At 48.6% G+C, this 26461-nt stretch overlaps 3 protein-coding genes and 1 non-coding gene across 19 annotated transcripts; 3 read left to right on the forward strand and 1 right to left on the reverse strand.

Annotated features, from left to right (window-relative positions):
* LOC133167272 (histone-binding protein N1/N2-like) lies at positions 1 to 4976 on the reverse strand. Of its 10 annotated transcripts, none has more exons than XM_061297938.1 (15): positions 4830 to 4976; positions 4391 to 4438; positions 4198 to 4314; positions 4053 to 4133; positions 3793 to 3911; positions 2978 to 3376; positions 2761 to 2804; positions 2602 to 2684; positions 2447 to 2520; positions 1835 to 2023; positions 1557 to 1711; positions 984 to 1058; positions 833 to 907; positions 438 to 563; positions 1 to 157 (listed from the first exon to the last, which is right to left on the reverse strand). In XM_061297938.1, exons 1-15 carry the CDS (start codon positions 4841 to 4843, stop codon positions 134 to 136), a joined length of 1623 nt encoding a protein of 540 aa, XP_061153922.1. In that variant the 5' UTR covers positions 4844 to 4976; the 3' UTR covers positions 1 to 133. The 10 variants fall into 10 exon arrangements, with proteins under 10 accessions (XP_061153922.1, XP_061153921.1, XP_061153920.1 ...); XM_061297937.1 differs by having other exon boundaries at positions 2602 to 2675; positions 4806 to 4974; XM_061297936.1 differs by having other exon boundaries at positions 2602 to 2678; positions 4806 to 4974.
* Positions 4977 to 5301: 325 nt separating this feature from the next.
* On the forward strand, positions 5302 to 5374 carry trnam-cau (transfer RNA methionine (anticodon CAU)). Its single transcript has one exon. It is a non-coding gene; the product is annotated as a tRNA-Met (tRNA).
* Positions 5375 to 5796: 422 nt separating this feature from the next.
* LOC133167287 (glypican-5-like) lies at positions 5797 to 15374 on the forward strand. 7 transcript variants are annotated; one of them, XM_061297980.1, is made up of 11 exons: positions 5797 to 6121; positions 7011 to 7172; positions 9701 to 9990; positions 10446 to 10628; positions 11376 to 11539; positions 11651 to 11710; positions 11787 to 11909; positions 12378 to 12498; positions 14166 to 14294; positions 14764 to 14845; positions 14936 to 15374. In XM_061297980.1, the coding sequence occupies exons 1-11, from the start codon at positions 5950 to 5952 to the stop codon at positions 15163 to 15165; spliced, it is 1716 nt and encodes a 571-aa protein (XP_061153964.1). In that variant the 5' UTR covers positions 5797 to 5949; the 3' UTR covers positions 15166 to 15374. The 7 variants fall into 7 exon arrangements, 5 of the variants coding, with proteins under 5 accessions (XP_061153964.1, XP_061153963.1, XP_061153959.1 ...); XM_061297975.1 differs by having other exon boundaries at positions 5798 to 6121; positions 9701 to 10236; XR_009717937.1 differs by having other exon boundaries at positions 5799 to 6121; positions 9701 to 10236; positions 14739 to 14845; positions 14936 to 15077.
* Positions 15375 to 18353: 2979 nt separating this feature from the next.
* On the forward strand, positions 18354 to 26430 carry LOC133167394 (glypican-1-like). Its single transcript, XM_061298172.1, has 10 exons — positions 18354 to 18725; positions 22454 to 22612; positions 23391 to 23608; positions 23742 to 23915; positions 24121 to 24286; positions 24361 to 24491; positions 24836 to 24976; positions 25055 to 25200; positions 25380 to 25555; positions 25669 to 26430. Exons 1-10 carry the CDS (start codon positions 18530 to 18532, stop codon positions 25857 to 25859), a joined length of 1698 nt encoding a protein of 565 aa, XP_061154156.1. The 5' UTR covers positions 18354 to 18529; the 3' UTR covers positions 25860 to 26430.
* Positions 26431 to 26461: the final 31 nt, after the last annotated feature.

Here is a 26461-nt window from a genome sequence, read left to right on the forward strand (position 1 = left end):
TTGGTTTCAATTCATTTATTTGCAAATCGGTTTACTGCAAGTATACAAAACTGGACAGACAAAGCTATGAAAATGGATCTTATTTACAACAAGAAGCATGCTGGTCTTGAAAAAACAGGATCCAGGGGGCCGCTCACGCTGAAGACTGGAGCGCAGGCTGTAAGGAAATTCAATCAATGAGCAAGTTGCAGCTTCATGCGCTTGGACACCCGTACGCAAATGAGCCGTGCTTTTGCACAAAGCACGCAAACGGCCCGCCACCTTTGATCATGTCAACAAGCGTGAGTGTACACCACATTGAGGAAAAAAAAACACCATTCGTGTTCTCTTCAGGGAGCAGGCATTTAGCTTTACCAATGGCCTTAAACCAACAAGATTAGCAGCGCTGGCTGGCTGGCTCGCTATTGCCAAACAATCCATCCAAGACCAACACTCGCCTCCTGTGATTTTTGCTCCTCAACTCCATTGTTGGCACTAGAGTCTCCAGTGCCATTAAGTGTAGCTTCCTGTTTGGTCTGCTTAGCATCAGTGTCCTTGACTGGGCTCTTCTCCTCTGGTTTCCTCTGTGTTGACATGTACAAAAAAAAAAAAAAAAAAAAAAAGCCTCACAACTGTATTCCACGTCGATTTGGGGAAAGAAAACAACGCCATGACCACCTAATCCACTACACGTGCCCCTCAAAACACGACAATGAGTTTGGACATTGCAGCAGCAGCAGAACAGGACAAATTGACAACCCTTATTCAACGGACACAAGATCATGAAATGCATCCAAGTTTCAGGTTTTTGTTCCTTAAATGCATCCGTCAACTTGTCATGTCAAGCGCTCACCTTTTTCCGAACTAGGTGAGAAATGTCTGAGGCCACTTTAGAAGATGATGCTCCATCCGTCCATTTCGTCGGGATCTGCGACGGAGAATTTGGTTTCACCGTGAATTCGGATGGTCAGATTGACATTTGGCGGTGAACGAGGCACTCTTACCTGTGTGGTGGGGCCGGCAAAGGTTGAAGCGCTGCCATTTTCACTCCGGGAGGCTGATGAGGTTGAAGCGCCGCCCTGGAGGTTAGTTACAGAGTTAGATGCTTGATGGCATAGGCAAAAAATACTAAGGTTATATTCTCCCGCCCAAAACACAATGTTTGCACTTGCATAGATTTTAAATTGCTTGATAAATCAGCAAAATACTTGAACTTCTGTCAACTCGATTGCAGTTATGCTTTCCGTTGGAAACCCGTCATGACTGACTATGTAGACCAATCACTCAAACTAGACTTTACTTTGAAAGAGGAAGTGAAAAAAAAAATAAAAAATAGGCAATTTGCAACCATGGTATTTTTGGTAGAAACAAAGTCAACATTCTTTGCCTTTTCACCTTCCTGGGCTTTTACTTTGACACCTGCAGCCTTTATTTCATTCTCTTTAATGAGTACTTGTCGGGCTTGGAGTTACACAATTGTTGGCAAATTGCGACATAATCTTACAAGAAATATGTATTAAAAACAAAAAAAATGGCACAAAAGGATGAGCATTTTGTTTATTTTACTGTGGACCTACAAGCGTCTGTTGGATGGCAGCACAGTCTGTTTTGTGGATTTCTTCAGCATCTTCTATTTTTTCTCGAATGTCTGGCAGAAGCTGCTTCAGTTCTTCCATCTCAGCGGTCGCCTCTTCGGTGCTCTCTGCCGCATCAATCAAGTTCTGCAACATGGCTAGACAAAGTCTCCTATCAGTACTGCAGCACTCGTGTGTTGGACTCCCGGTCAAGTATTTGGCCTTGACGCACGCGTCAAAGGAATTTTTTTGTCGTCGTCAAAGAAAATGCGCAGGCTTACCCAAGCGGGTTTCAATCACTTCTACGGAGCTGTTGTAGTGTCGAACGGCCTCCCCATACTTGTCCATGTGGCAATGCATGGCGGCGACATGGTAATGGGTCTCGGCCAGCAGACGACTGTGAGGAGGAAGGTGCTTGAGCTGCAGGGCCAAACATTCCTGGAAATCTTCCAGTGCCTCAGGATAGTTTCCTTTGGGACGGACGGGAGTCGACACAATAGAGGTCGTCGTTTGAAAAGCCAAATACAACTTCTAGGTCACTCACGAATAGCAAATATTCCAAAGTCACACAGTTCCGGGCTGCAGCAGCAAAACGAACATCGACCCAATCTATGGTTTGTTTGTATGTTCCCACAACGGTGGAGTAGTGTTATGCCGTTCAAATCTTTACAATTGCCACAAAGCCCATTTTCATTTCACTGGCGAAGCACGAGTGGGCAGTCAAGTAGCAGCAGCCCGCCACCAATTACATCTGGCCCTCCACATTGCGAGGGGAACAAAACAAAACAAACCGTGCCGTCTTGTTTCTGTATACAACAATGACCTCAGTCATGTCACTTTCAGCTGCAGCGACTCCTCCAACATGCTCAGCACATCAACAACATCAAGCATACCTGCTTCTGCGCCAACTTCTCCAAGTTTCAACAAGGTCTGGGCTGCCATGAGCTGCTGCTCTTTGTTTTCCTTTCTGAAGCAATTCAGACAAAAGGTAGGTCAAAGCGAGCAAGAGCAACGCAAATAGCGCACCCATGGATGGATGGCACCTTGCCTCTTAAAGATGACCTTGGCCACCTCCAGCATTTCCCAAGCCAATTGCAGATTGCCAACCTCCTCCTCCTCCTCCTCCTCCTCCTGACATAGTGCCATACAAAGAAAGGATTACAATTTCACTTGAACAAAAAGGCGGCCTTCCCAAAACTCAAAATACCTTGTCACCATTTTTGTCCACTTCCCCATTCTCGTCGTCTTCATCTGGGAGAAAAGGAGTCATATTTACAAGCAGCCACAAAAAGGTGCAAATGAACTCAAGGTAGAGTAGAAATATTTGAGAGTTCCCTTTAACACCAGCATGTGAACTGTTAAAAAATAACCACAAGGATGGTGCTGCCCCATCATGCAACTGCATCAAAAGCTCTACTGCCTGCCCTCTGCTTCTTTCTCAAGTTTGGAGTCGCTGCTTTCTTCAGCCTCAGCCTCAGCCTCAGCCTCAGCCTCAGCCTCAGCCTCAGCCTCAGCCTCAGCCTCAGCCTCAGCCTCAGCGTCTTCCGTCTTGGCCACAGCTTCCTTTTCGGGAGACTCGGCCGCCCCCCCGGTGCCGTTCACTACTCCGTTGACTTGAGCTTCCTCAGCCGCGCTCTTGGCTCCTCCATTCAATTGGAAGTCAAAGGGCTTTCCAGAGTGGGCTCCAGCTTGTTCCGCCGGCGACTCCGCGAGTCCATTTTGTCGCTTCACCTCTGCGCCGCTCTCCACGCGGCAGCGTGCCGCCTCAGGCTCGGCCGCCATTGCGTCATACACCTGCTTTCGAAGCTCATCGCGAGTGTTTTCTGCACCAGAGTGGCATGTAGGACATTAGGTTGGCTTCTTTTCCACCAAAGAAGATTTGCACTAACGCTCCTGTGCTTATGGAACTTGGGCCTTTTTGACCGTGTAGCCCTTCAATTCTGACAAGATTACTAGTAAAGATTTCAATATTAAACTGAGTTTAACTGGATTTCATGCGAGGCTGACTGTCAGACAATGGAACGAGGGGAACTATGAGTTTGTTTGGGATTTGTGGAAGAAGATATTAGAGGCTTTGAGTCAGGATGGCGCACTAAACGGTTTCAAGCGTCCCTGAGGAGAAAGGTAGAATTTTGAAACATTGTGCAAGCTCTCAATGTTTTGGGAATGACATTTCTATCTGCTACAGGGGCTGAGATGTCAATGATTTCGTAGGCTGGATACTAACAGCGATCCTTACCGTCAAGGTTATTGGCGCTCTCAATATTTGAGTCACTGGGCTGCTCCTCCTCATCATCATCATCATCAGATTCTTCTGGGACCCCTACCAGGGCATTCCCAAGGACTGTGCTCTCCAACCTAACAGACAAAAAGGCAGTGAATGTAAAACAAAACTCTTGGCTCTCTTCAATTCTCATGGACTAACAAAGACACACAGTACTAGTGAGTAGAGCGGTGAGCACTTAAGATCACATGGTAACCACTTGCAACTTGGATTACCTGGCAAGCTCAAGTAGGGACTTCCCACACAGGAAAAAGGCCTCACCACATTCATCTGCCGTGTCTCCATACCTGGCAGCTCTGCCACCGACACAAGGTAAGAGTGAGTAGATTGCAGCTTTCCGTTCCCCAAACGTGGACTTACAACAGGCTGCATGCATCCTGAAAGACACGGACTGCAGCGACAATGTCACCCATCACGAGATGTCGGTTGCCTGTGCCGATGAGCTTCTTTGCCTCCTCCATGACGTCACCAGAACAGCTGCACAAACATACACGTTGCTGTCGGTGTTCCACAAGGCCCAGCGAGAAGGAAGCGCGCGCGCGCACACACTCACCGCTCGGTTGCAGGTGCTGACGACGAGCACGGCTTCTCATCCACGCCACTGTCAAACACATTTAACGCACGTTCAGTCACTTGGCAAGATCAATGACGTGGAGGCCATTCACGTCTCCCCTTCGAATCGAGTCATAGCATGGCACGACATGGCATGGCATGGCACGGCACGGCACGGCACCGCACGGCACGGCACGGCACGGACGGCAGCCGAGCTAGACTGTTAGCTACATGTCTAGTGTTAGCATTTGAAGCGCTGCCGGGAACAAAGCAGTTACGTCAGCTAATACGTATTCCACGAGCACGTCAACACCCGCGCACAAGAAGAAGAATAGCAGCCATACGCGAGGCTATCAACGTTAGCAATGGTCAAGCTCGCGCATTCAAATGCAAAATGACAAGCAAGCAAGCGTTACCTCCCAGAGCTCGACGCGACAGACCTTTCCTCGGACATCTTTCGGAGGCTTGCTGGAACTACAGCAACACAACCGTGCCGCGTACGCGATGCGCACTGCGCAGTCGTTGGTGGCGCGCTTAAATAGAGGAAAAACACTCTTGCTATTTCCGCTCAACTCTGAACGCGGGAGATTGTCTTTAAAGGGACCGTCACACATCCATCCCGTGACGCATTCAAGGGGTATGGGAACAGACAAATTAGTATCCCTCGCTGCGTGCGACCCCAGCCAGCTGTTTTATGTTTTCAATAAGCTTGCCCACGCAGCACTTTGACGATCAAGTCCTATACTGAAATAAAGTGCCTATCGATCACAACTGTTTACGCAAGCCTGCTTTATGGGTTTAGGAGACGGGAGTCATGCCATCATGTAGCAATCAATGGGCTTGGTACAACTCCGGGCATTCGTTGTTTTTGAGCTGTCAACATAAAAGTTAGTGACCACATGAGCTTCACATGCCTCGATAGCGCAGTAGGCAGCGCGTCAGTCTCATAATCTGAAGGTCGTGAGTTCGATCCTCACTCGGGGCAAGTCATTTTTGACCTTTCCTATTGTATTTATGGAGATGACTTTCATTGGTCATCATTTGCCTAATTTGTAAACGCACCAATTGCGCTTCCCTTCTTTACGAATCCAAGAAGTAACTCATCGAAATCAATCAAATAAGCACTCTTGTACCGAGTGTAATAGTGTGATGTAAACAGTAGGTGGTACCCATGCTCAATTTTGTCCTAACTTTTGTTTTATTCAGAAAACAGCTACCATAGTAGAATATGTGGATCAAGATCAAGCGGGGAAATAACTTTTCAATCATCATTCAGTCGACCGAGAGAGCGAGAGAGAGAGAGAGAGAGAGAGAGAGAGAGAGAGAGAGAGAGAGAGAGAGAGAGAGAGAGAGAGAGAGAGAGAGAGAGAGAGATGATGGGGTGGGTGGGCTGGGCTGGGCTGGGCTGAGCGGGCTGGGGTGCGCCTGAGCCTTAGAGTGGGCTCCAGGCAGTCTCGGGCTTCACATAGACTCACTACTCTATCATACAGTGGCCAGTGGAATGCTTGGGGAGTCATCCGGTGGCCACCTTTCGTTAGCTTGACTCTCTGAGATGTTGCAATGTCCCGTGCTGTCTTCCAAAACGTGGATTTGTGCTGGGTGATTTTTTTCTACTTAGCTTCAACGCCTGGCTGTAGATCAGCCGATGCCGACAGCTGTCATGAGGTGAAGACAGCATACATGATGCGCCAAATAGGCCAGGTGGAACTGGTGCCAGACACTCCCCAAACAGGTCAGTAAATCACCTTCGTGATGGGACATCAGAGCTTGACCGTTGGATGGACATAGAGTCTAAATCTCGATGGGTTGATTATCTTTTGCACAATGCATGCAAAGTTATGAATACTTTCCAATTGATTTCCAAAAACAAATCATTTGGGGACAATTACGTACAAGGAAAACAAACTGAGTTTAGATTCTTTTGCAAGACAATGGCAAATTCCAAATTGAGGGCATCATCCTTTTGGTGGGCCAGAATTTCTCTTGAAAATGACACGGAAAGCGCGCGCGCGCGCGCACGTTGCTTTGGCATAGGACTTGAAGTGAATATCAAGGTTCAGGCGCTGCTGTTTCCACATACTATATGGAGTTGTCAATCAAGATAGCATCCCATTTTTTTTCTTACTGTATCAGCGGCATCCCTGGTTGAGAAAGTGATTGACTTCAATGTACGTACGTCATTTGCTTTCATTCATAAATAGTGTGGGGAAGTGGCTCGGAATCATTGCGGAAATCGATTCACCGCACCCAGATGTGTGTGTGTGTGTGTGTGTGTGAGACAATCATTGGGTCTTTACCTCTTCATATGAAAATACCAAAACGGAAAACGGTGTGGGTGGATTTTCATGCGTCTGTGCGTGTGTGTGTGCATGATGCGTACGTGTCAGGTCATACCTTGGTGTACAGTCCATTCCTGTCCTGTCATCCCTCTCCCCCTTGATCTTAGTCAGCTGCTTGCCACTTTGGAAAACATCTCACCCGCGCACGCACACAATGCGCATCCACGTACACGCAATTTTGCTTGCCGATTGCTTTTTTTCTCTTGCCGAGATTAGCCACTCGTGGTATTTGTGTGAGCACCCACCCAAAAGGAATGCTAAACGTGTTTGTCGTCCACTCAGATGATTCTCTCAGAGTGTGTGTCCACTCTGGTCTGGGGTGCTGTACCAGTAAGATGGAAGACGGTTACATGGCCGCCGTTCGCAGCGAGACTCAGCAGAAGATCCGATCCTTCAGCTTTGAGCTCAAGTACCTGATTGCCGGACACAGCAAAGCCTACCGAGGTGAGGTCGACCGGGCCAACGGAAGGCCGATGATGAGATTCGACCGTCCGGCCGGCCTCAGAACCGGGGGGCGGGGCGGATCGACGCGCCGTGAGACCGCATCCGTAAAACGTCAAGAGATGACATTCGTTGAATAAACACAAGCACGTTGAATTGACAAGTCCAATCGCTGTGTGACAGAAGAACAATTGCGTCAAGTACTTCCGGGACCCGAGCGAGCCCTCACGTCGTGCTGACTTTGTGCGTCCGTCGTGAACTAGCTAGTTTGTGTCTGTTTGATGGTGTGAGGCCAGTTTATTTCGTGGGGCGCCACAGTGGCTAGCCAAACAAACAACTGATGTCCCTTGAGAGAGAAGGGAAGTGGAAAACTTGCTTACTAGCTTTCTCTTGGCTTTCTGTGTCAATCATTAGCTTTTGTTCGTGACCGACGAGAGTGCAAGGCCTGAAGAATGTTTACATTCAGCGCGTATCCCCACCAAAGTGTTGTTGTCACGGGCAACAGCCGCTCTCAATAGGAGGGAGAATACTCTGCCTGTCCACTTTTCTCTCACCACTACTTGTGTGCGCGCGTGCACGTGCGTGCGTGCACGTGCGTGCACGTGCGTGCGTGCGATACGCATGGGCTGCACACATTATTAGATGGTTTGCGTTGATGAGACCCAGACAGGCAGAGCAAACAAGTTCTAGTCTTTGTCCTTCCTTTTTCTCAGCTGTTTTTCACACGATCCGGGGATAATGAGGCAGACATTATCGATGGAGCTAAATTCGCCATTCGTGAGGAAAAGTGTCTGCTAAATATTCCAAGCTAAATATAATATGCAATGGTGGCGTTCAACTCATCTTTCCCGTCTGATGAGGTGAAGCCTAATGAAAGAAGAATTTTGGGTCTAATTGATTGGATCCAACACACACCCACACACACACTCTCTCAAGCAATCCTAAGGCTTTCATTAGAGCCCACTAAGCAAGTGAAACATGCCCAGAGCGCTTGTAGTCATCAGGCTCTGTTTACAGCCGCTCCCAATCCCGCCTGCACTCGGTCTGCACGTGGAAGACCCCGTTGCCCTATCACCCACATCAGCCAGACCGGAGAGAAGGACACGTGGCGAGAGAGCCCAGGAGTTTGGGCCTTGTCACTCCATGCTGTTTGTGTTTGAGTAAGCATTGCATGGCAAGGCATGGGCATGCATGCAAACATATCAAGAGCAGACGTTGACAGCCGGTACGCTCGCTACTGAAAGCGTATTGAATTGATCCTTATTATTATTTTTTGAGATAACCCTCTGTGCTCAGATGATAAAAAAAGAAAGTGCGCACAGAGGTATAACACGCTCTTATTGAAATGCGATGATTTGTGTTGCATGGCAGAGCAAGTACCATGATGTTGACAGCTCGCTCGCCAGGTGCTTGCAGCTGTACAAAGTTGTTTGAACACACCCAAATGTGTTAAGTGACCCATGAGGTGCTGAAAGTCACACATAATTAGCTCTCTCTCTCTCTCTCTCTCTCTCTCTCTCTCTCTCTCTCTCTCTCTCTCTCTCTCTCTCTCTCTCTCTCTCTCTCTCTCTCTCTCTCTCTCTCTCTCTCTCTCTCTCTCTCTCTCTCTCTCTCTCTCTCTCTCTCTCTCTCTCTCTCTCTCTCTCTCTCTCTCTCTCTCTCTCTCTCCCAGTTGGCTGTGTGTGTGTGTGTTGGGATGCCATTAGATTGACATCAGCGTGTTTAAATGGCAAGTTTCAAACATAGGCACACGCTGTTGTCAGTGCAGTGAACGGGTCAGGCTCATTATCATGTGTTGTCTGATGACAATTTGATGACTGAAGCTATTTTGGATCACTCTATTTGGATGGCTAATCAGACATGCAAGAAGGAAAGAAATCAGTGGCTAGTCCTTAGCGTGAGTACAGGTGGAGGTGATTGGGATGGGAGTGGAGTGGAAGCTTTTCACCACTCGGACACTCACTTGGATATTGAGACTGTCGAAAACACCATCTTCCCAATCCGGGTCCATTTTGCTCAACAAGTACCATTTTGAGTAGACGCCCGGATAGGGAAACTGTAAGTGCAATTGGCTGGCTGAGGTGCCTGAGGTTAGGCGCTCCGGCCCGTGCATTGCTCTAGCACTTTGGCAGCTCCTGTTCAAAAGGCAGCATGAGAAGGAAATGGAGAGAAGAATGACAAGAGAGCATCAGAGGCTCACTTGCTACTAGAGAGGCTTGCTGAGCAGGCTAAATTGGTACCGGGGCTATCATGTGTTGTTGGCGGCGGCGGTCGAAATATGCAACCTTGAAGAAAAGCTCCATGTTTATTCCGGGGCGCGCGCGTCATCCAACATCGGGCTATGTAAACACTCAGCAAAAAGAATGTGGAGGCGGCGGCAGTATCAAAGGTTGAGATGCGGTGTGGTTGTCTTTGAGAGAAAATGGACATTTCCATCCATCAGTCGACGTACGTACTAGGGACATGGAAACAGCGTCCGTCCGTCATTTGACAAATGCCCTTACTAACAATCTGTTTTGTGCTTTCTCCAGACACCTTTGATTCCCTGGTCTCCTTTACCTCGAATTTGACCAGCAACCTGTTTGACAGCGCCTACTCCAGCCTGGCGTCGGAGTGTCGGCCGCACGTGCTTCAGCTTTTCAACGCCGTTCGTGGCCATCTCTCGGGGGAGCCCGAGGCCTCTTTGGAACGAGCGGTGGGGACCTTCTTCAACGAGCTCTTCCCACTGGTCTACGGGCGACTTCTCAACCCTGGAATGGGCCAGCCGTCGCCTCCCTCTTTTTCCGCTCAGGAAGAGTGCCTGCGGATGACGCGGCAGGATGTCAGTCCCTTTGGGCCCCACCCTCCATTTCTGCTCGCCAGTCTTTCCCGTGCGCTCCGAGCGGGCCGAACTCTGAGTCGATTGCTCCAATTGGCGGGGGAGGTGGTGGATGCCACGGAAAAGGCCCCGTTATCCCGAGAGTGTGGCCGGGGCTTAGTGAGGATGCGGTATTGCTCCCATTGCAGAGGTCTGACATTGATCAGGCCCTGTAGCGGACTCTGTGTTAACGTGATGAGAGGATGTCTGGTAAGTTGACCCCTTTCTCTCCGGATCCACTTTTCCCGACGCGACCCTTTCCCCGTCCACCCACCGACCGACCGACCGGTACGCTCGGCTCCGTCCGACACGTCCGAGACTTTGGCTTTTGGCGATTCCCAAATTGCGGACCCCAAAGTGAAACGGCGCTTTGTCCTCTCCAACGGTGGCTCGGTCGTCAACCTTCTTCTTTATTTCAGGTGGGGATATCTGAACTTGCTGCACCCTGGAGAAGGTTGGTCCTGTTGCTCCAAAGATTAGCCGGGACTTTAGCGACCAGCAGCAACCGCAACAGCATGGAGCTGGCGCTGTTGGCCGTTCGGAATCATGTCGATGATGCCATCCTGCACGCCCAGTTGCATGGGCCGCGCATCACTGCCATTGTAAGTCCATTTGCGAGCCGACGCGCGGGCATGCCTTGGTTAACATTTGTCCCATGTTCAAATCAAACTGAATGAGCTCAATCCTGGCAACACGGCCATATTTCCTTCGGTCATTAGCATTAGCCCAAAGACTGTGGTCTTCTTTCAGCTTGTCGCTTGGACCTCCTCCTCCCTTCCTTCCAGCCCCACACCTCGATTCCCTCTTTAGAGAATGCGCTCTTTCCTTCAGTCTTTGTGCGCGTGAATTCGAGTCCAGCATCGGACAAAGGCCGCGGTTGGCAAGACGACCCGTACCCAGAATGCTGCTGGCTTCTGAGTGATGAGAACGTTTCTGTGGCTAATCTGTGGACAAACACATGACACGCAAACAGCGGCCAGCCAGCCCGCACACAATGTTGCAGGAAGCAATGGAGAATGGGGCCAACATTCGCCACAACACTGTGGATTTAGCCGAGTCCTGGATTCCTGGGCGCTAAACAAACACCCGCACGCAAAGGTGCTACTAAGAGGATAGCACTTCATTAAATCCCGCCTTTGCCAACGCTAACAACGTCCGACCGGTTTGACACTTTGCTCTTGTTGGCTGTGTCAAACTTTAGGAATGGAAGCGGCCAATCGTTTTTGGCATCATTTGAAACCGATTTTCTTTTCCCTCCTTTTCGGTCAGCTGAAGAAAAGACGCAGGTCGGGCCAGGTGGATATTTCCAAATGGATCCTTCTTTTTTCCATCATTGTTGGTCTCCTCAGGTGGAGAGGGTGTGCGGGTCACACGCAGCTGGTCCCGTGATGATGAGCGGACATCCCAACACCTCCCACGTCACAAAAGCGACTGGGCGGATGATGCAAAGAGCAACAAAGAGGACGCCCCTGACCTCTTTGGGCTTTCCGAGTCTTCAGCTCCAGACTCAGAGGTGAGGTGCATACGTGGACATTGCTTCTTATGTTTGGAACTCGTGAATGTCATTGCAAGGTTCAAATTCAATGGAATGTAGCACACGTAGTAGGTGATTCTCTCTCTGTAGGTCGTTCCCTCTCAAAGGATCCAGAGGTGACAAGAGCCGCAGTCTGAAGAAATTGTCAAGGTAGGTGGTGCGTTCGTTCCCATCGGCTGCCGTTGGAAGTGCAGCACCTTCAAACAAACCCCCAAATTGCTTTCAGGGAGTTTGAGGGCTCTATTCAGCGCTACCAGTCGCTTTTCTCCGAGCTCCCTGAGATGCTTTGCGAAAGTGAGACGGAGGTTGAGCAGCACGCGTGTTGGAGCGGCCGAGACGTCGTGGAGAGGTAAACGTAGTACGTGCTGCCGCGGTCAACCGACAACCGTGCGTTGACTCTGATTGGGGTGTAATAGCAAATGTATTCCACTAGAGAGAAGCCTCACCATGATTTTGACCACCAGGCCAGGCCAGTCCAGTCTGGCTGTTGACATTCCACATATTGTCGTTCCCCCTCAGGTGTATCTCCACCATGCATGCAACACTCCCTTGGAACAGATCTCTATCTCGATTGTAATCATTTCCACTCGACTTGTGCTTGCTTGTGCACATGATTCCCTCCATTTATTTCCAACACCATTCATTGTCAACGTTTCAGCGGATGAGGCGCTTTTCTATCTCTCTGGCTTTTCTGTCTCTGTCTCTCTGTCTGTCTCTCTCTCTGTCTCTCTCTCTCTCTCGCTCTCTCTCCATCCATTTTACAAAGAAGCCATGAGCTTTTATTAATCCAAGTAACCTAATCTACCTGATGCTGTAGTTATGCAGGTGGCGTGGTGGCCAGCACTTTGAAAGCACAGAGGGACAACCCGGAAATGAGCGTCCGCGATCCTGATCCTGCCCTACGGGCGGCAAAACACCGACTGGAGCAGTTGACACAGGTACACGCAAGACCCCTGTTGCAACCTACAAACTGGATACATACATGCATGCGTACGCTCGGGCTTAGGGTTATCCCACGGCAGCGCACGACAAATGCTTTATGGCACGCACCAAAGTCCCGTCCAGTTTTGAAGGCCAAATTTGTGTCATGCCCCTCATTGGGCTTTCAATCACGTGTTAGCGGAGTGCTGCTGCTTAATGCAATGCATTGAAACGTTCGGTCGTACATTCATTGGGCAATTGCAGCTGATTGATGCTTTTGACGGCTTGCTAATACGATGACGGGATTTGCAGTCATTACTCATCAATCATCCACGGCCCGTGTTCCAGACTCGCCAGCGCCGCTGCTCGACAAACGAGCGTGCGTCCCTTGACTTTTGACCTGAATTCTCTTTGTGACCGAGTTTGCAACACAAACCAATCCTATCTTTAACGACCTTCTTTCCCCTTTTGGAATGAATAGCCATAGCCCTTGGGGGAAAAAAGACTGATGATCATAAAATGCAGAGTCAGCCGCCAGTCGTTCGTTATTCATGGGTGGACCATTCGTGTTATGTGTGGTTAAAATGTTGCATGGAACAGTATTATTCTCCAAAGATATTACAAAAACAACGTGAGGATAACTTCTGACGTACGTATTACCTGCCAAGCAAAAATTCTCAGCAGTATAAGATGATCAAGCATACAGCTATTTTTACATCTTCCTTATAAATAGACATTGTTCGTTTTGTTTTGAGCCATTTCCAAGCTATCGTACAGCCAATTGTCCGTGAGCTTTGAGTTCAGCGACATCACAGTCACCTTCAATGGAAGATGGCTCCCTCTGGTCCATCCTCGCAGCCATTCCTTCAAAGCCGCAGTCATTATTATTCATGACTGTCAACGGAGGAGCTAAATATGACAAAGAGGCACGAGCGAAATAGGAATTGTCTATCGGCCGACCCACGTACGTGCGTGATTGCGGCTCGTCTTTGCCTGGCCTCTCATCTTCCTCTCTTCGTGAGACCTTTGAAGCAGCGGGCCGGCCCGCCTAATGGGATTCCGTTAGCTTGGTCACTCGCAATTACAATTTGTGTGTACAAGCACAATCAACCTGGTCAGTGGCCTGGCTGCTCTGCGCCCATCTTTTTGCTGAAATGACGGAGCGTGACAACGCGGCCGATGATGGCTTCATTAGAAGTGCGCTCGCATTCAGTTTGTTCTCGGTACAAAGGTCACATGCAGGGAATGCAGGAGTTGGTGGGTTGGTGGGTTGGTGGGTTGGTGGGTTGGTGGGTTGGTGGGTTGGTGGGTTGGTGGGTTGGTGGGTCGGTGGGTCGGTGGGTCGGTGGGTCGGTGGGTTGGTGGTTTGGTGGGTTGGTGGTTTGGTGGGTTGGTGGTTTGGTGGGTTGGTGGTTTGGTGGGTTGGTGATTTGGTCCATCCACACATAGTGGTGACTGAAGCAGAATGAGAAAGATTTGTGTCTTATGACGTGCAAGCAAAATGATTTGATCAGCAGATAGTACATACTATTTCCTTCCAATCCGTCACTCTTGAAAACATTCACAGTCAATCCATGTGGATGAATGTATGTACGTGTACTCCATAAATGTCGAGCTCTCACTCGAGTACTGTTGTGACTTGTGAAATATGCACTCGTGCTAATGCATGTTTAGGAACTTTTAGCGGAGCTCGGCTGGGCGCACCAAACCGCAAGAAAAGGGGAGGAAGAGGAGGACGGGGGGAGTGCACAGACAGAAAAGGAAAGGGCCAGTGGAGATGATTGCGATGATGAAGATGGCTGTGAAGCATCTGGTGAGCTTTCATTCTTTTTCCCCACATCTGTATTTTCCACATTGATTGGACGTTCGAATGTATCTGGATCCGATTTGAAGCACATCAGCCTTTTCTCTGGCCTCTCTCTCCAGCTCAAACGTGCCCCCACCTTACTGGTGATGTATCAGATGCATATTTGTCATCATGTCACAATGGTGTCAGAGGAGACCAGCACGATCCTTCCTCGGACGTGTTTTGTTCGTCAATAATGTACATGTCATCACATCTTCTCTCCTCTTCTGTTTCCCAAATTGGAAAGTAAAATCCAGATGTATCAAATAATGTACTTTTTCTAATCTGTTGCAAATGTTCCTGCTGCCTGCCCACTTGTCTTTGGATTTGACACGTCCATCCATCCATCCATCCATCATATTGCAAAGAATATCGACTCGATCCCGGCAATATCCACGCTTGTATGTTTAGGTACGGCCCCGTATGATTTCCCCAGTGGCCGCAGTCCGGTGATGGAGGACAGGGCTGGTCTTGCCCCTCCCCAGCGCATTCCTCCTCATCTGGACTCTCCCCCGCTGGTAGGCTTTGAAAATGGAAGGATGCGCTGGTGTGACTGATGGCAACCTTCTTCCCCTTGTAATTGGCCTCTTGCCTTCTTCACATATCAGGTGGCCGTTCGAGGATGGGCCAGCGCGCCCACTGTGGAACGACTGCATCTGAGCTTGGCCGCCGTCCCGTTGCTGCTGTCGCAATTGCAGAGCCGTTAAGCTGCGAAATGACCGAGTCTGCGCTTGCGTGCCTGCGTGGGACTTTGAAAGGACGAGCCTGCGTTTGTTTAAAAGCTGTCGGGCCGCTCATCTTTACGACAGTGCGAATCCGTGCGTGCGTGGGACTTTGAAAGGACGAGCCTGCGTTTGTTTAAAAGCTGTCGGGCCGCTCATCTTTACAACAATGCGAATTGTCGTCATCATGGTGGAAGATGAACTATTGATTGAGCATTTGCTCCGACTTGCACTGACCTCTCTGCTCACTTGTACTCAACTCTTCGACAACAGATGGCAAAGCACTACTTTTTTCAAAAGGTGTAAATACAAATCTATATATTTATATCAAGACTTGCTGTCGATGATTTGTTTTTGTATCAATAGTAGGTCCCCTGTAGGTATTAATTGCACTTTTTTTAAACGCACTGATAAGATCCAGGACAGCTGTAGTTTGACGTTCTAGAAATGCCATTCATTCGTGAAACCCGGAAAGGAAAAAAACCCCACCGGAATTTCAAAAGAGGTCAAAGAGACATTCAGAGTGCCTTATGACAAATCATGTCAAGTCATGATCCTGTTCATGAAATGCAAACGCTGAATGATTGAAAGCAGAGGCCTTTTAGTCCATCCTGCCTAACAAATGGCATTAGTAGTGGAAAGAAACCTTGGACAATATCAATACAAGGCGCATATTGTTCTTCTGTTTTTCCCTGGCCCTCTTCACTAAAAAAAGAAGCATAGAAGGAAGGAACTCAATCTAGGTAGCTATTCCAGCATTTCTTTGACAGCACTCATCTTTTCTTCATTTCAACGGCTGCCAAATAAGAGCGATGACAGGCTTCTCGACAAATTTCATCGACTCCATCGGCCTGTCCCGATTTTCCAAACATGATTGAAGTGGCGCCATCTGCTAATGTGGAGCCAACGCTAGCTCTCCCCGAAGCGGCGTGCAAAGCAGCAAGGTAGACAAGTTGAATACTGATGAATATATTCCAAAGGCTGCCAGTTAAGCAGCTGAAGGACATCATCTGTCAGCGGGGGACTGACTGACTGACTGACTGACTTCTTAAAGGTATCATTAACGTCCAGCCTGCCAGATACTAATAGCAATGGAAATGTTTGACTGCTGCTGCTGCGGCTTCTCGTGGTGCCTGAAAAGCAACCTGCCATTATTTTTCAAGAAATGTATTTCGGACTACATTTGAACATGTTTGCCTGAATTCTTTTGACTTCATCAATAAAATGTTGAATCTGAGCTCATTAGTTTATTCCTCATTGTGTGGTAAGATGTGGGTGGGGCTGCCTGAAGAAAATACAAATGACTTCTCTGAACGGAGTCTATATATCTATATATATATATATGACAAATGCACATTTTCATTGACAATGTACATTTTTGTCTCACATTTGCAATAAGTGAATGCATAGCCACCTTTAATAAGATATGAGCTTTTCTTTTCTTCTGTGTTGGCCTGGCTGCCAGCCAATAATTCACTCTCATGCCATCATGTCAACGTTTATTGGTAGTAGCCAAGAGATTCTATCTTGAGTGGCAGGTAAGGTATTAAATGAGACATAGCTTCATCATTTATAAGATTGATTGTTTCCTGGCGTGCGTGCGTGCGTGCGTGTTTTAGAACAGCCATTGATGATTGTTTTCGCTGCCTCTGCACTGCAGTGATACACTATCAAAATGTCACTCATGTTTCCCATGTGATTAACGGTTTGCCACCCAAAATGAGCTTGTGAAAATCATATTTGGACTCCCAAAGTTGAATGCAGGTTCCAACAGGCTTCCTTCCCAACGTTGATTCTTCCTTGACATCTTCATGCTTTGGTGCTTGGCTGGCACGCACTTGGAAACAAAGAGCCCATTATATGTATCAGCGTGATAATGATGTGTGAGAACATGTGGGAGCAAGTCGGACCAATTGAGAATAGATTTGAAGTCTTTGATATGATAAGCTGAGCCAACACTGAGCAGTCAACATGAAGCAGCCAGGTATCAGTTGAGCTAACTCCACACATCTCAGAGCTCGTATTGAATTTCTCTCCATGTGGAATGTGGCCAAGTCATCCGGCGACTGATGAATTGAATGGCTCTTTTTGATTTTTCCCATGACAAAAGCTGGCACCATTGTGAAGGTGTCATTTACTAGCTATGATGACATCTCTCTCTCTCTCTGTCTTTTTATTACCACCTGGAAAAATACCCAATAGAAATGTGATTTGTAGTCATCAAACAGGCCTTGTCAATAACCCGCTGTCTTCACATAGATGCAGTCACAGCCACTGCGCAATGCCAATTTCATTTTCAAAGCAAAAGATGGATGCATCCATATTTGGTCCTCCACATGCATGTATTCATGTGGTCCTGACCACAATATAGTCACTCCCAAGCAGCTTGATTGTTATGCAAGGATGGTTGGGCATTTCCAAGGCGTCACGACGATTGTCACTCCAGTGACCTTTCCGGGTTCTGCCAACGGCCAACGAGTGTGGGACAGCTCATCCATCACGTCCACCGCGCAGAGCGAGCGAGCGTGAGAGAGAGAGAGAGAGAGAGAGAGAGAAGGTACCCAATCCCCCGGCGGTGAGTGATTTCCCTGTCCAAGTGCCGCCTGCATTTGATGGCTGTTCAAAAATGGAATAGGAGAGGGCAAAAGCTTCAAAAGCTATTGCGCTTGCGTCCAATGGACTGCTGTTGACTCTTTCTAACGGACGTGTGTCCTCACGAGTGTCACGGATTAGATGGAGACTGCATGCCTATCTATCCCACACGATGAGTCTTGAATGAATGGAGCATGCTTGTTTTTGGATTGTGTAGGGAAGCCCGAGTATCTGCACAAAACGCACACAAGGACATGCAGGGAAAACGTGCAGAGTTTGGATTTGGATTTCATTTCCATTTTGATGCATTTTATCATCCTTATTGAGTTGAATTGAGTTTATGATCCTTATTTACTGCTAATAGGGCTCGTGCTTTGGTCATTTGGATGGGGACAGATGGACGGTGCATGGCTGCTCTCAAATTGTTGTTCGAAAGCGTGAGTGAGAGTGCAGAGGGAGAGCGGGAGGGAGGGATGCTGTCACACGAATTCTCACCACCTTGGCTTTTGCTTTTATTCTCCAAGGAGGAACGCTTTTAATACAACATCTTTGCGATCCTGCAGACCCCCCCCCTCTCTCCCCCCGTCGCTCTCTTTGTCTCCAGCATCCCTCCCGTTCCAGAAGAGGAGGCGGCGGACGCTAAGGAAGGGAAGGGGAGGAGAGGAGAGGAGCGAGAGGAAAGCAAAGGAAAAGAAAGGAGGTGCGCCCGCCCGCCCGCCCCGCCGTACCTGACAGTACCTCCAAGCGTGCGCCTCGCCTCGTCTGCACAATTGGGGCTGGCTTCGGCTTGGCGTCTCTCTCGGCCCACTTGCTCCTTCCAATAGTTCCCCGACATCGCTCTCTCTCTCTCGCTCTCTCTCTCTCCCTCCCGATAGTGAAGGAGTCGCCATGCAGTGTTCCCCTGGCGGATTTTCTTGGATTAAGCTGGAGAGGATGCTTGTCCTGGTGCTGTGTGTGCTGCCGGTGGCACCGGCTCTGAGCGGAACAACCGGGCCGGCCCTGGACAGAAGCTGCGCGGACCTGCGCCAGTTCTACACCGGCAAGGGCTTCACGCTCGCCGGAGTACCTCAAACGGAGACCTCCGGTGAGTTGAGGAGAACAATTCAATTCAATCAAACACTCACTGGATGTATGGATGTCTTCCTACACTTGCTTGCCACTCTCCAAATACGTATTGTCCTATTTCTGCGCTTAAAACGGTTGTGTCTTGATTGCTCATTCCACATGTTTATTGGCTTATTTTCTTCTAAAAGGTGGACCGCTCATGGTTGATGTCACTTGATGCACTTTATGGCTACTCCCATTTGCAATTCCTTTGACAAGCCATTTGGGGTTGCGCCCTGCACGCACGCACGCATTATTGCCATTAAAATGATAATAGGTTTGCAAGTAGGCGTAATCATCTGTTTTACGGTCAACTAATCTATGATGCTGTCTTTTTACCATTGTGTGCCTGCAAAAGCAAATGACCCCAAAAGACTGATTTGCATCTGTGCATTTGGCATTTGCCAATTTCCCCACATGTGCGTGATCTGTAATTGCGGCGTGATCTAAAACTCCAAGTGATGCTTGTCTATGATAAACATCAAGTCAGGCTGGACAAAAGGGGGTGCTTATACTGCACCAATCATTCTTTGAAAGCATTCATTTCCATTCTCTAATCATCCAGTCAATTACCTACCCTGCACGTGGGGTAATCAATCAGACTGACAATTGCTTGCTCAGCCCGTTACACACACACACGCACACACACGCACACACGCACACAGACAGACACACGCACACACACACACGCACACAGACAGACACACACACACACACACACACACACACACACACACACACACAGACACGCCAGAGTTGCAGTTCACACATTCGGATGAAGTCGCCTGAACGGCCACGGCAGAACCTTTTTCCTTGAAAGGTCTTTGAAAGGTGCAGCCGGTGGCGGCAGGCAGGCAGGCAGGCAGGCAGGCAGGCAGGCAGGCAGGCAGGCAGGCAGGCAGGCAGGCAGGCAGGCAGGCAGGCAGGCAGGCAGGCAGGCAGGCAGGCAGGCAGGCAGGCTGGAAATAAAGAGACAAAAGACTGCGCCGGCTGTGCTTGTGTGTCAGCTTGGGATGATGCAGAAGGTCATTCACATACGTATGTCTCGCTCGTGTGCTGAGCTATGAGGCCGTTTGTGTGCGTGGGTGCTTGATGCTCAACGCCATAGCAACACACAGACGAGAGGGAGGCGTACAAAAGAAAGAAAGAAAGAAAGAAAGAAAGAAAGAAAGAAAAAGTGCGTCACTCAAGGTCTCAGTGGGTGCTTTTGCATTTCATTATCTGACCTAATAAGAGTTCAATGTGGTATGCGTGCTCCAAATCTTGAGAATGCAATGTTGTCAGTGTCACAGAGCAGAGGCATTGTCCCACAGGTTTCATTTTCCTGCTGTCTGCCACTTTGTCCGCGTGCCTGCGAGCACATTTCAGTCTCACAATCTAGCCAGCCATCCAGCCAGCCAGTTAGCCAGCCATCCAGCCAGTTAGCCATCCAGCCAGCCAGCCAGCCAGCCAGCCAGCCAGTTAGCCAGCCAGCCAGCGAGGGCCATCCATCCAGCCAGCCAGCCAGCCAGCCAGCCTTCCTTCACCTGACTCATTTTGTTTTTGCTGTTTGAAAGGCAATACCGCCCAAAAAGTTCCATTGACAAAGGCATTATCTTGCTGAGGAGTACACACCCATGCGATCAGATGACCCGCGGCGAGAAAATGAAACCGTTTTCTTTCCTGCTTGGCTTGGTGAAAATTGCACTAGATTGTGCTTGTTTCTTGGAATTGTCTTTGGTGAACAAACAGAAAGAAGAGTGTCATTTCAAATCGTATGACCTATTTGATGGCAATTTCAAAATATAGAACTTGTACGAGTGCAAAAAGGCTGTCGAATCCAGAGCCTGAATTTGGGCATTTGTTGCAAATCAAATAGTGCTAATAGTTGCCATCTCTCTTTCTGGACATTTCATCCCATTTATCCCGAGAAATGAACAGACATAAATTGTTGACTTGTCAAACGTATTCAATATGGAGGTCCACGGCTACTCTAATTGTATTGACTACCTGTTTGAATGAATAGATTGGCCAAAAAATGTCTGTTGGACTTCGATGAAAACAAAAGGATGGACATTGGTTATGCAAATTGGAATCATGTTTCACCGACGGAGATTTGGGAGCGAAGCTGATGAAATATGACAAGTAGCAGTCAAGCCATGCATGACACGGCTTCAATATTTCATGACTCCCTCAGACTTTGAGACAGACATCATGACATTTCCTTTGATTGAATGAACGGCGTGGCAGATCTCATCTAAATCTCATGCAGTGCCATTTTAAGGCAAGTCTCCTGCGTGTTGTGCCAGCCAGCCAGCCAGCCAGCCAGCCAGCCAGCCAGCCAGCCAGCGAGGAGTCGTCACAGTGGCCTACTTTCCGTTTCACTAACCTTTGAATTCCCTCAAGTCATTGCAGAGATGCTGCTTAACGCTGTTCACTGGAGCCATTCTGCACCGTCAAGTCTCCAAAGTCTAAAATTAAAATTAATGGCTAAAGACACAACAAAGAGCACATATGACCCTTCCTTCCTTCCTTCCTTCCTTCCTTCCTTCCTTCCTTCCTTCCTTCCTTCCTTCCTTCCTTCCTTCCTTCCTTCCTTCCTTCCTTCCTTCCTTCCTTCCTTCCTTCCTTCCTTCCTTCCTTCCTTCCTTCCTTCCTTCCTTCCTTCCTTCCTTCCTTCCTTCCTTCCTTCCTTCCTTTCAAGCCGTCTGTCTGCCCTTTTCCGGTGACCCTAATGCCCTTCTTGTCCAAGAGATTTGATGGTCCTTGACAGCCTCTGATGTCCCCCCCTTCCTTTTCTTCTCATGGGCAACCACCCAGACCACTCAACCAACAAGTAAATTCCTGGCTGAATTGCTCAGTGACACAAAAAGAGGCAAAAGAGCACATTTGCTTTGTCACCTTGCCATCACCAGGACCATTAGAGCGCTGGTGGATTAAGGCTTGATGTCTAATCTCTTGATAATCCAGATCACTTCATCTATCTATGTGAGCAGTTTCTAGTTCACAACCTAGCCAACTTGAAACACAACCTAAATGCTCATTCCTTTCCACCTTTTGGGATCTTCAAGTGCGATATGTGCGATGCATTTTTTTTCCTCCTCACAGAAAGGTTGCAGGCTCCATGCAGTCTGCTGCTAATAAATGCTAAATCTAGCGCTCAGAGATAGCTGCCGGGACCTCGGACCTATTGTGACCGACGCATCCACCGTTGAATGCTCAACTTTGCGCAGTCACAACAACGATGAAATCAAAGATGAAATACTATCTCTTTTTGCTGTGAGTGTGTGTTTCGAAGGATAAAAGCGGGCGTGGGATTTTTGTTCCCATCCGCTGTGAGTTTGTGTCATGAATAACACTGGCGTGATCTTCTAAATTGCGTGTCTGCTGACCTTGATCCACATCATTGAGGCTAGCTACAAAAAGAAGCGTGGCTTTGGATTAATGCTAAATCCGTCGCTCTCCATTCCATCAAATACAAAGTCTCCAAAGGCATCAGTGCAAAAGAGAATCATTGACAACTGCAATGAAAGCATCACTTTGGAGACACATTCAGATTGGATGCATGCCATTAGTGTGTGTGCGTGGACATGGAAGGAATAGTAAGTTGGGATTCTTTTGATGATGGAATAATGCCATGTGTGATCCAAGCGCCATTCGGTTCAAAGTATGAATGCAAACCTTCCCTAATTTATGGATTGTAAGCCATTCTTAAATCATGTTGTCCAGGTGAACATCTAAGGACCTGTCCTCAAGGGCCAACCTGTTGTACCAATAGCATGGAGGAGAACCTGGAGACTCTAAGTGCACGAGAGACAGAGGTGCTGATCAGAGAGGCCGGCAGGTCGCTGCAGGCTGCCTTCAACACGCTCTACAGAAGCTTTGACGGTACGTAACCTGTGTGTGTGTGTGTTCAGAATGAACTCATCACTGTTGGTGACTTTGTTTGCTGCAAGCTCTGGATGCGCTCTGCACCCAACGACAACTTCAATGGGAGGGGGGATGTGTATGCCAAGTCGGTCAAGGGGACCCCTGACTGGCTCTTATAATGAGGGCAGGCAGGCAGAGTCAGGCACGCACAATGAAACACGATAAGCGAGCCATGCCCTGATCCTGAAGGACGCACACACACACACACACAAACGGGAGGGATGGAGGGAGGGCGGTAGGGAGGGAGGGAGGGAGGTGTCCCTCCCCCGGGGCAGGGGCTGGTTCCACTAATGAACAGTTGACCCACTGAGGAGAGGAAAAGGAGAGAAAAAAGATGAGCGAGCGCGTGCGCAGGAAGATGGCTAAATGGTGCAAGCGACAAATGCGTCATTACGGCAGATGTGAGTGACGGCTGGATGAAGCCGACCTTCACGGCTTTGGATGGCAAGGAAAAAGATAATGAATGGGTGAACGTGACGACAAGTTCATTGCGTCTAGTTCTAAATCTGTAAGTGAATGATACATGAGTAAATGAATGATACATTGGCCCCAATTTGGGTTGGTTGACTTCCGAATAAAAATTCAGATCTGATGTGAATGAATTGGAATACATTGTTGGCCAAATGCATGGCGGGGAAAAGAACAATTCATTCACATGATTATATGTTAAATGATTCAAATGAATGAGAAACATGAATGTGTTTCTTCCTTTTTGTCCTCCCTCTCTCCCTCCCAGCCTTTTTCACTGAGCTGCACGGTGGCTCGGAACGCTCCCTCCAGGAGGCGCTATCTCCTCTCGGTGCCCTATACTCCCAAAATACAAGACTCTACGGCGATTTGTACTCTGACCTGAAACAGTACTACCGCGGCTCAGCTCTTAACTTGGACGAGACCTTGACTGAATTCTGGTCGCGCCTTCTGGAACGCACCTTTAAAAGCTCCACGCCGAGAGAGGTGAGTCATCATTCCATCTTCACAAGTCATTTGAGGTGGACCAAGCCCCCCAAAAAAAAAGCCATAAGAAGATGCAGAGAGAGAATCAAAAAGCTTTGACAAGGCTCTGTCGCTGTCACCCCCACCCTTGCAGGTCACCCTGTCCGAGGACTACCTGGAGTGTGTCGCTAAGCAACAAGAGACCTTGCGACCGTTTGGCGATGTCCCGCGGGATATGAAAGCAAAGGTCATTCGGGCCTTTGTCACAGCCAGGTCATTTGTCCAAGGGCTGATCATCAGTGGGGAGGTTGTCAGGAAGGTTTCACAGGTGAGTCTTGTGTCAAACACTTCACAAGTACTTTTGGACTTGATCACACCAACCCGGATGAATATGTGTGCTGTTGAGAGAGCGACTATATTGACCAAATATCCGGGTTCATACGTGCTTAAAAGACTTTTCTACTTCTAGACAGGATACGTATAGAGGCTGTACGCCATGACACGCAGTCTAATATAGGAGGATTCCTCCCCAGGTTCCTCTGAGTCCAGAATGCGTGAAGGCCTTGGTGAAACTGGTCTACTGCCCGCACTGCCGTGGCCTGGCCTCCGTCCAACCTTGTGTCAACTACTGCTCCAACGTCATGAAGGGCTGCCTGGCAAACCAAGCTGATCTGAATCCCGAGTGGCGCAATCTTATAGGTCAAACAAGATTGAGGAAGGTAGCGCCCGCCGCTGCAAGCCAGGAGATTGACAAATTCCAAATGCATCTTCAGATACCATGATCCAGGTGGCGTCGAGTTTCAGCACCGAGCCCGGTCTGGATGTGGTGCTGTCATCCATCCCCTCTCAGATCTTTCGGGCTGTGCGCTTGCTGAAGGAAAACATTGACACCTTTTCAGCCAAAGTAAGATACTTTGACTGCAGCATTTTTTTTTACATGGAGTAATTATGGTCAACAAATTGCAAGTCTCAATCTTCAGTCTGTATTTCTGAATTCTCAAGCTAGGCCTAGAGGAGTGTCGGCTAATGACCGTACAGCGTATATCCAATCAAAGTCCACCTTTGCACCACTTCCAAAATGAGCAGTGTAACTATGTCCGTGGTGACATCTAGCGGCGGACTTTATACTTGTATTAGAATGGCTTCCATTCCACTCCACTCCGCACTACTCAGCAGCTCTGTCTAAATGAGCAAATACAATAGGTGTCAATGTCAGTCAGTCTTTTCCCACCTCTGCCCCCACCGTAGGTGTACCAAACGTGCGGCACTCCAGTTGAGTCAGGCACAGAAAGTCCAACGCTTGTTGAGCCAAAGAAAAAGAAGAGCCGTCCTCTGACAGCTTCCCAATACAAAGCCTCTCCTACCGCGGGCCTCCGACTTGAGATGCAGGTGTGTTGACAATGTCAATCGTCATCATTTGGATGCTTTTCAAATGGACTTTGGTCTTTGGATTTGTCACGCTGTCAGGTGTCAGATCTCTCCAGTAAATTGAGGGAAATGAGACAGTATTGGCTGCAGCTCCCCATGGCGCTTTGCGGTAAGTTGTCAACAGACGGCGGGGGCGGCGGCGCCGCCGACAAGGAGAAATGCTGGAACGGCGTTACGAAAGCCAGGTGGGAAAGAAACTTGCAATGTTGTCTTCAACTGTCATTCACCGGTCTCTGTCCCAAGCCCAAGCTCATGTTCATGTCCACTTTGTCTATTTCTTTTCTTTGTCACTCCTGCACTAAGTCATTGTTATGTCTATCATTCTCAAAATCCACATTATTCCTATTGTTCATTCTTCCTGAAGATACCTTCCTGAAGTGATGGGGGACGGCTTGGCTAATCAGATCAACAATCCAGAGGTGGAGCTTGACATCACCAAGCCAGACATGACCATCCGGCAACAAATCATGCAACTCAAAATGATGAGCAACAGGCTCAAAAATGCCATGGACGGCAACGATGTGGATTTCCAGGACGCAAGTGAGTAGAGGACATTTTTGCACCAATCGCTGGCCAAGCTTAAAGCTGCTTGCAAACATGGACACAGCGCTGTTGAGTCCAACGCAAACGAGCATTTGGCTCTTTTTGCCCAGGCGACGACATCGGCGGCTCAGGAAGCGGCTCGTGCCTAAGCGGTCAGTGTAGTCGAAGCAGACCGGGACTTTATGCGGACCCTCAAGACACCGAGCGAGTCAAAGGGGCGGCCACGTGTCCAGGCCCCCGCCGCCCGTGGAGCCTCCTGTGGCTTCTCCCGTCGGCTGGCCTGCTACTTTTTGGTCGATGATGCTCTGCCACCTGCCGGACTCTGAGGTGCACAGAATCATCATCCTACGGGAGGGAGCTGGAGGAAGAGGAACACAACAGTCCATTCAAGAACGTTGGTGAAGAGGATGATCCAAAAGTGGCACGAACAACAGTCTTTGTTTGCTTTTTGTGCTGTCACTACCTATAGTTTGATTGTATTTGTTGAGCTGGCTCCGATGAATTCCAAGAAAGAGAATGATGAAGAAACCAAGTTCCAGAAGAGGAGTGAACGGTGACATGCTACAAGGTCTTTTGCGCTCCACTCGCCAGGGACTGGGAGCTCAGTGACAAATGCAGCCGTGCGTGCGTTCAAGGCTAAATATTCTTTTCATTTGATCCCGTGTTGAGGGTGTGTGGTGTGTACCTAAACAACATTTATGTCAGGTGGAAATGTACGCATGTATAGCCAGTGCGCATCTTGTTTGCATCCCATGGAAGCAAGACAGGCAGGCAGGCAGGCAGGCGCCAGGGTGAGCCATGGATGTATAGACTTATATACGTACTGCGCTCATAATATATTGGGAAGGAATCCCTCAAAACCTGTCAAGTAACTTTGTGCTGTTTGTTGGCTTAACAAATGTT

Source organism: Syngnathus typhle, linkage group LG14, assembly GCF_033458585.1.
Source record: "Syngnathus typhle isolate RoL2023-S1 ecotype Sweden linkage group LG14, RoL_Styp_1.0, whole genome shotgun sequence".
Classification (NCBI taxonomy): Eukaryota; Metazoa; Chordata; class Actinopteri; order Syngnathiformes; family Syngnathidae; genus Syngnathus; species Syngnathus typhle.

Bases quoted from the DNA above. Each gene is read 5' to 3' on its own strand.
- LOC133167287 (XM_061297975.1), top strand. From the start codon at position 5,950: ATGTCCCGTGCTGTCTTCCAAAACGTGGATTTGTGCTGGGTGATTTTT. The intron at 7,173-9,700 runs GTGAGGTCGACC...TGCTTTCTCCAG, and splicing joins ACACAGCAAAGCCTACCGAG to ACACCTTTGATTCCCTGGTC. The intron at 14,295-14,763 runs GTGAGCTTTCAT...TGATTTCCCCAG, and splicing joins AGATGGCTGTGAAGCATCTG to TGGCCGCAGTCCGGTGATGG.
- LOC133167272 (XM_061297934.1), bottom strand. From the start codon at position 4,843: ATGTCCGAGGAAAGGTCTGTCGCGTCGAGCTCTGGGAG. The intron at 2,685-2,760 runs GTATTTTGAGTT...GCACTATGTCAG, and splicing joins TGGACAAAAATGGTGACAAG to GAGGAGGAGGAGGAGGAGGA. The intron at 158-437 runs GCGAGTGTTGGT...ATTTCCTTACAG, and splicing joins AGGAGCAAAAATCACAGGAG to CCTGCGCTCCAGTCTTCAGC.
- LOC133167394 (XM_061298172.1), top strand. From the start codon at position 18,530: ATGCAGTGTTCCCCTGGCGGATTTTCTTGGATTAAGCTGGAGAGGATG. The intron at 25,201-25,379 runs GTGGGAAAGAAA...TTCTTCCTGAAG, and splicing joins AACGGCGTTACGAAAGCCAG to ATACCTTCCTGAAGTGATGG. The intron at 25,556-25,668 runs GTGAGTAGAGGA...CTTTTTGCCCAG, and splicing joins TGTGGATTTCCAGGACGCAA to GCGACGACATCGGCGGCTCA.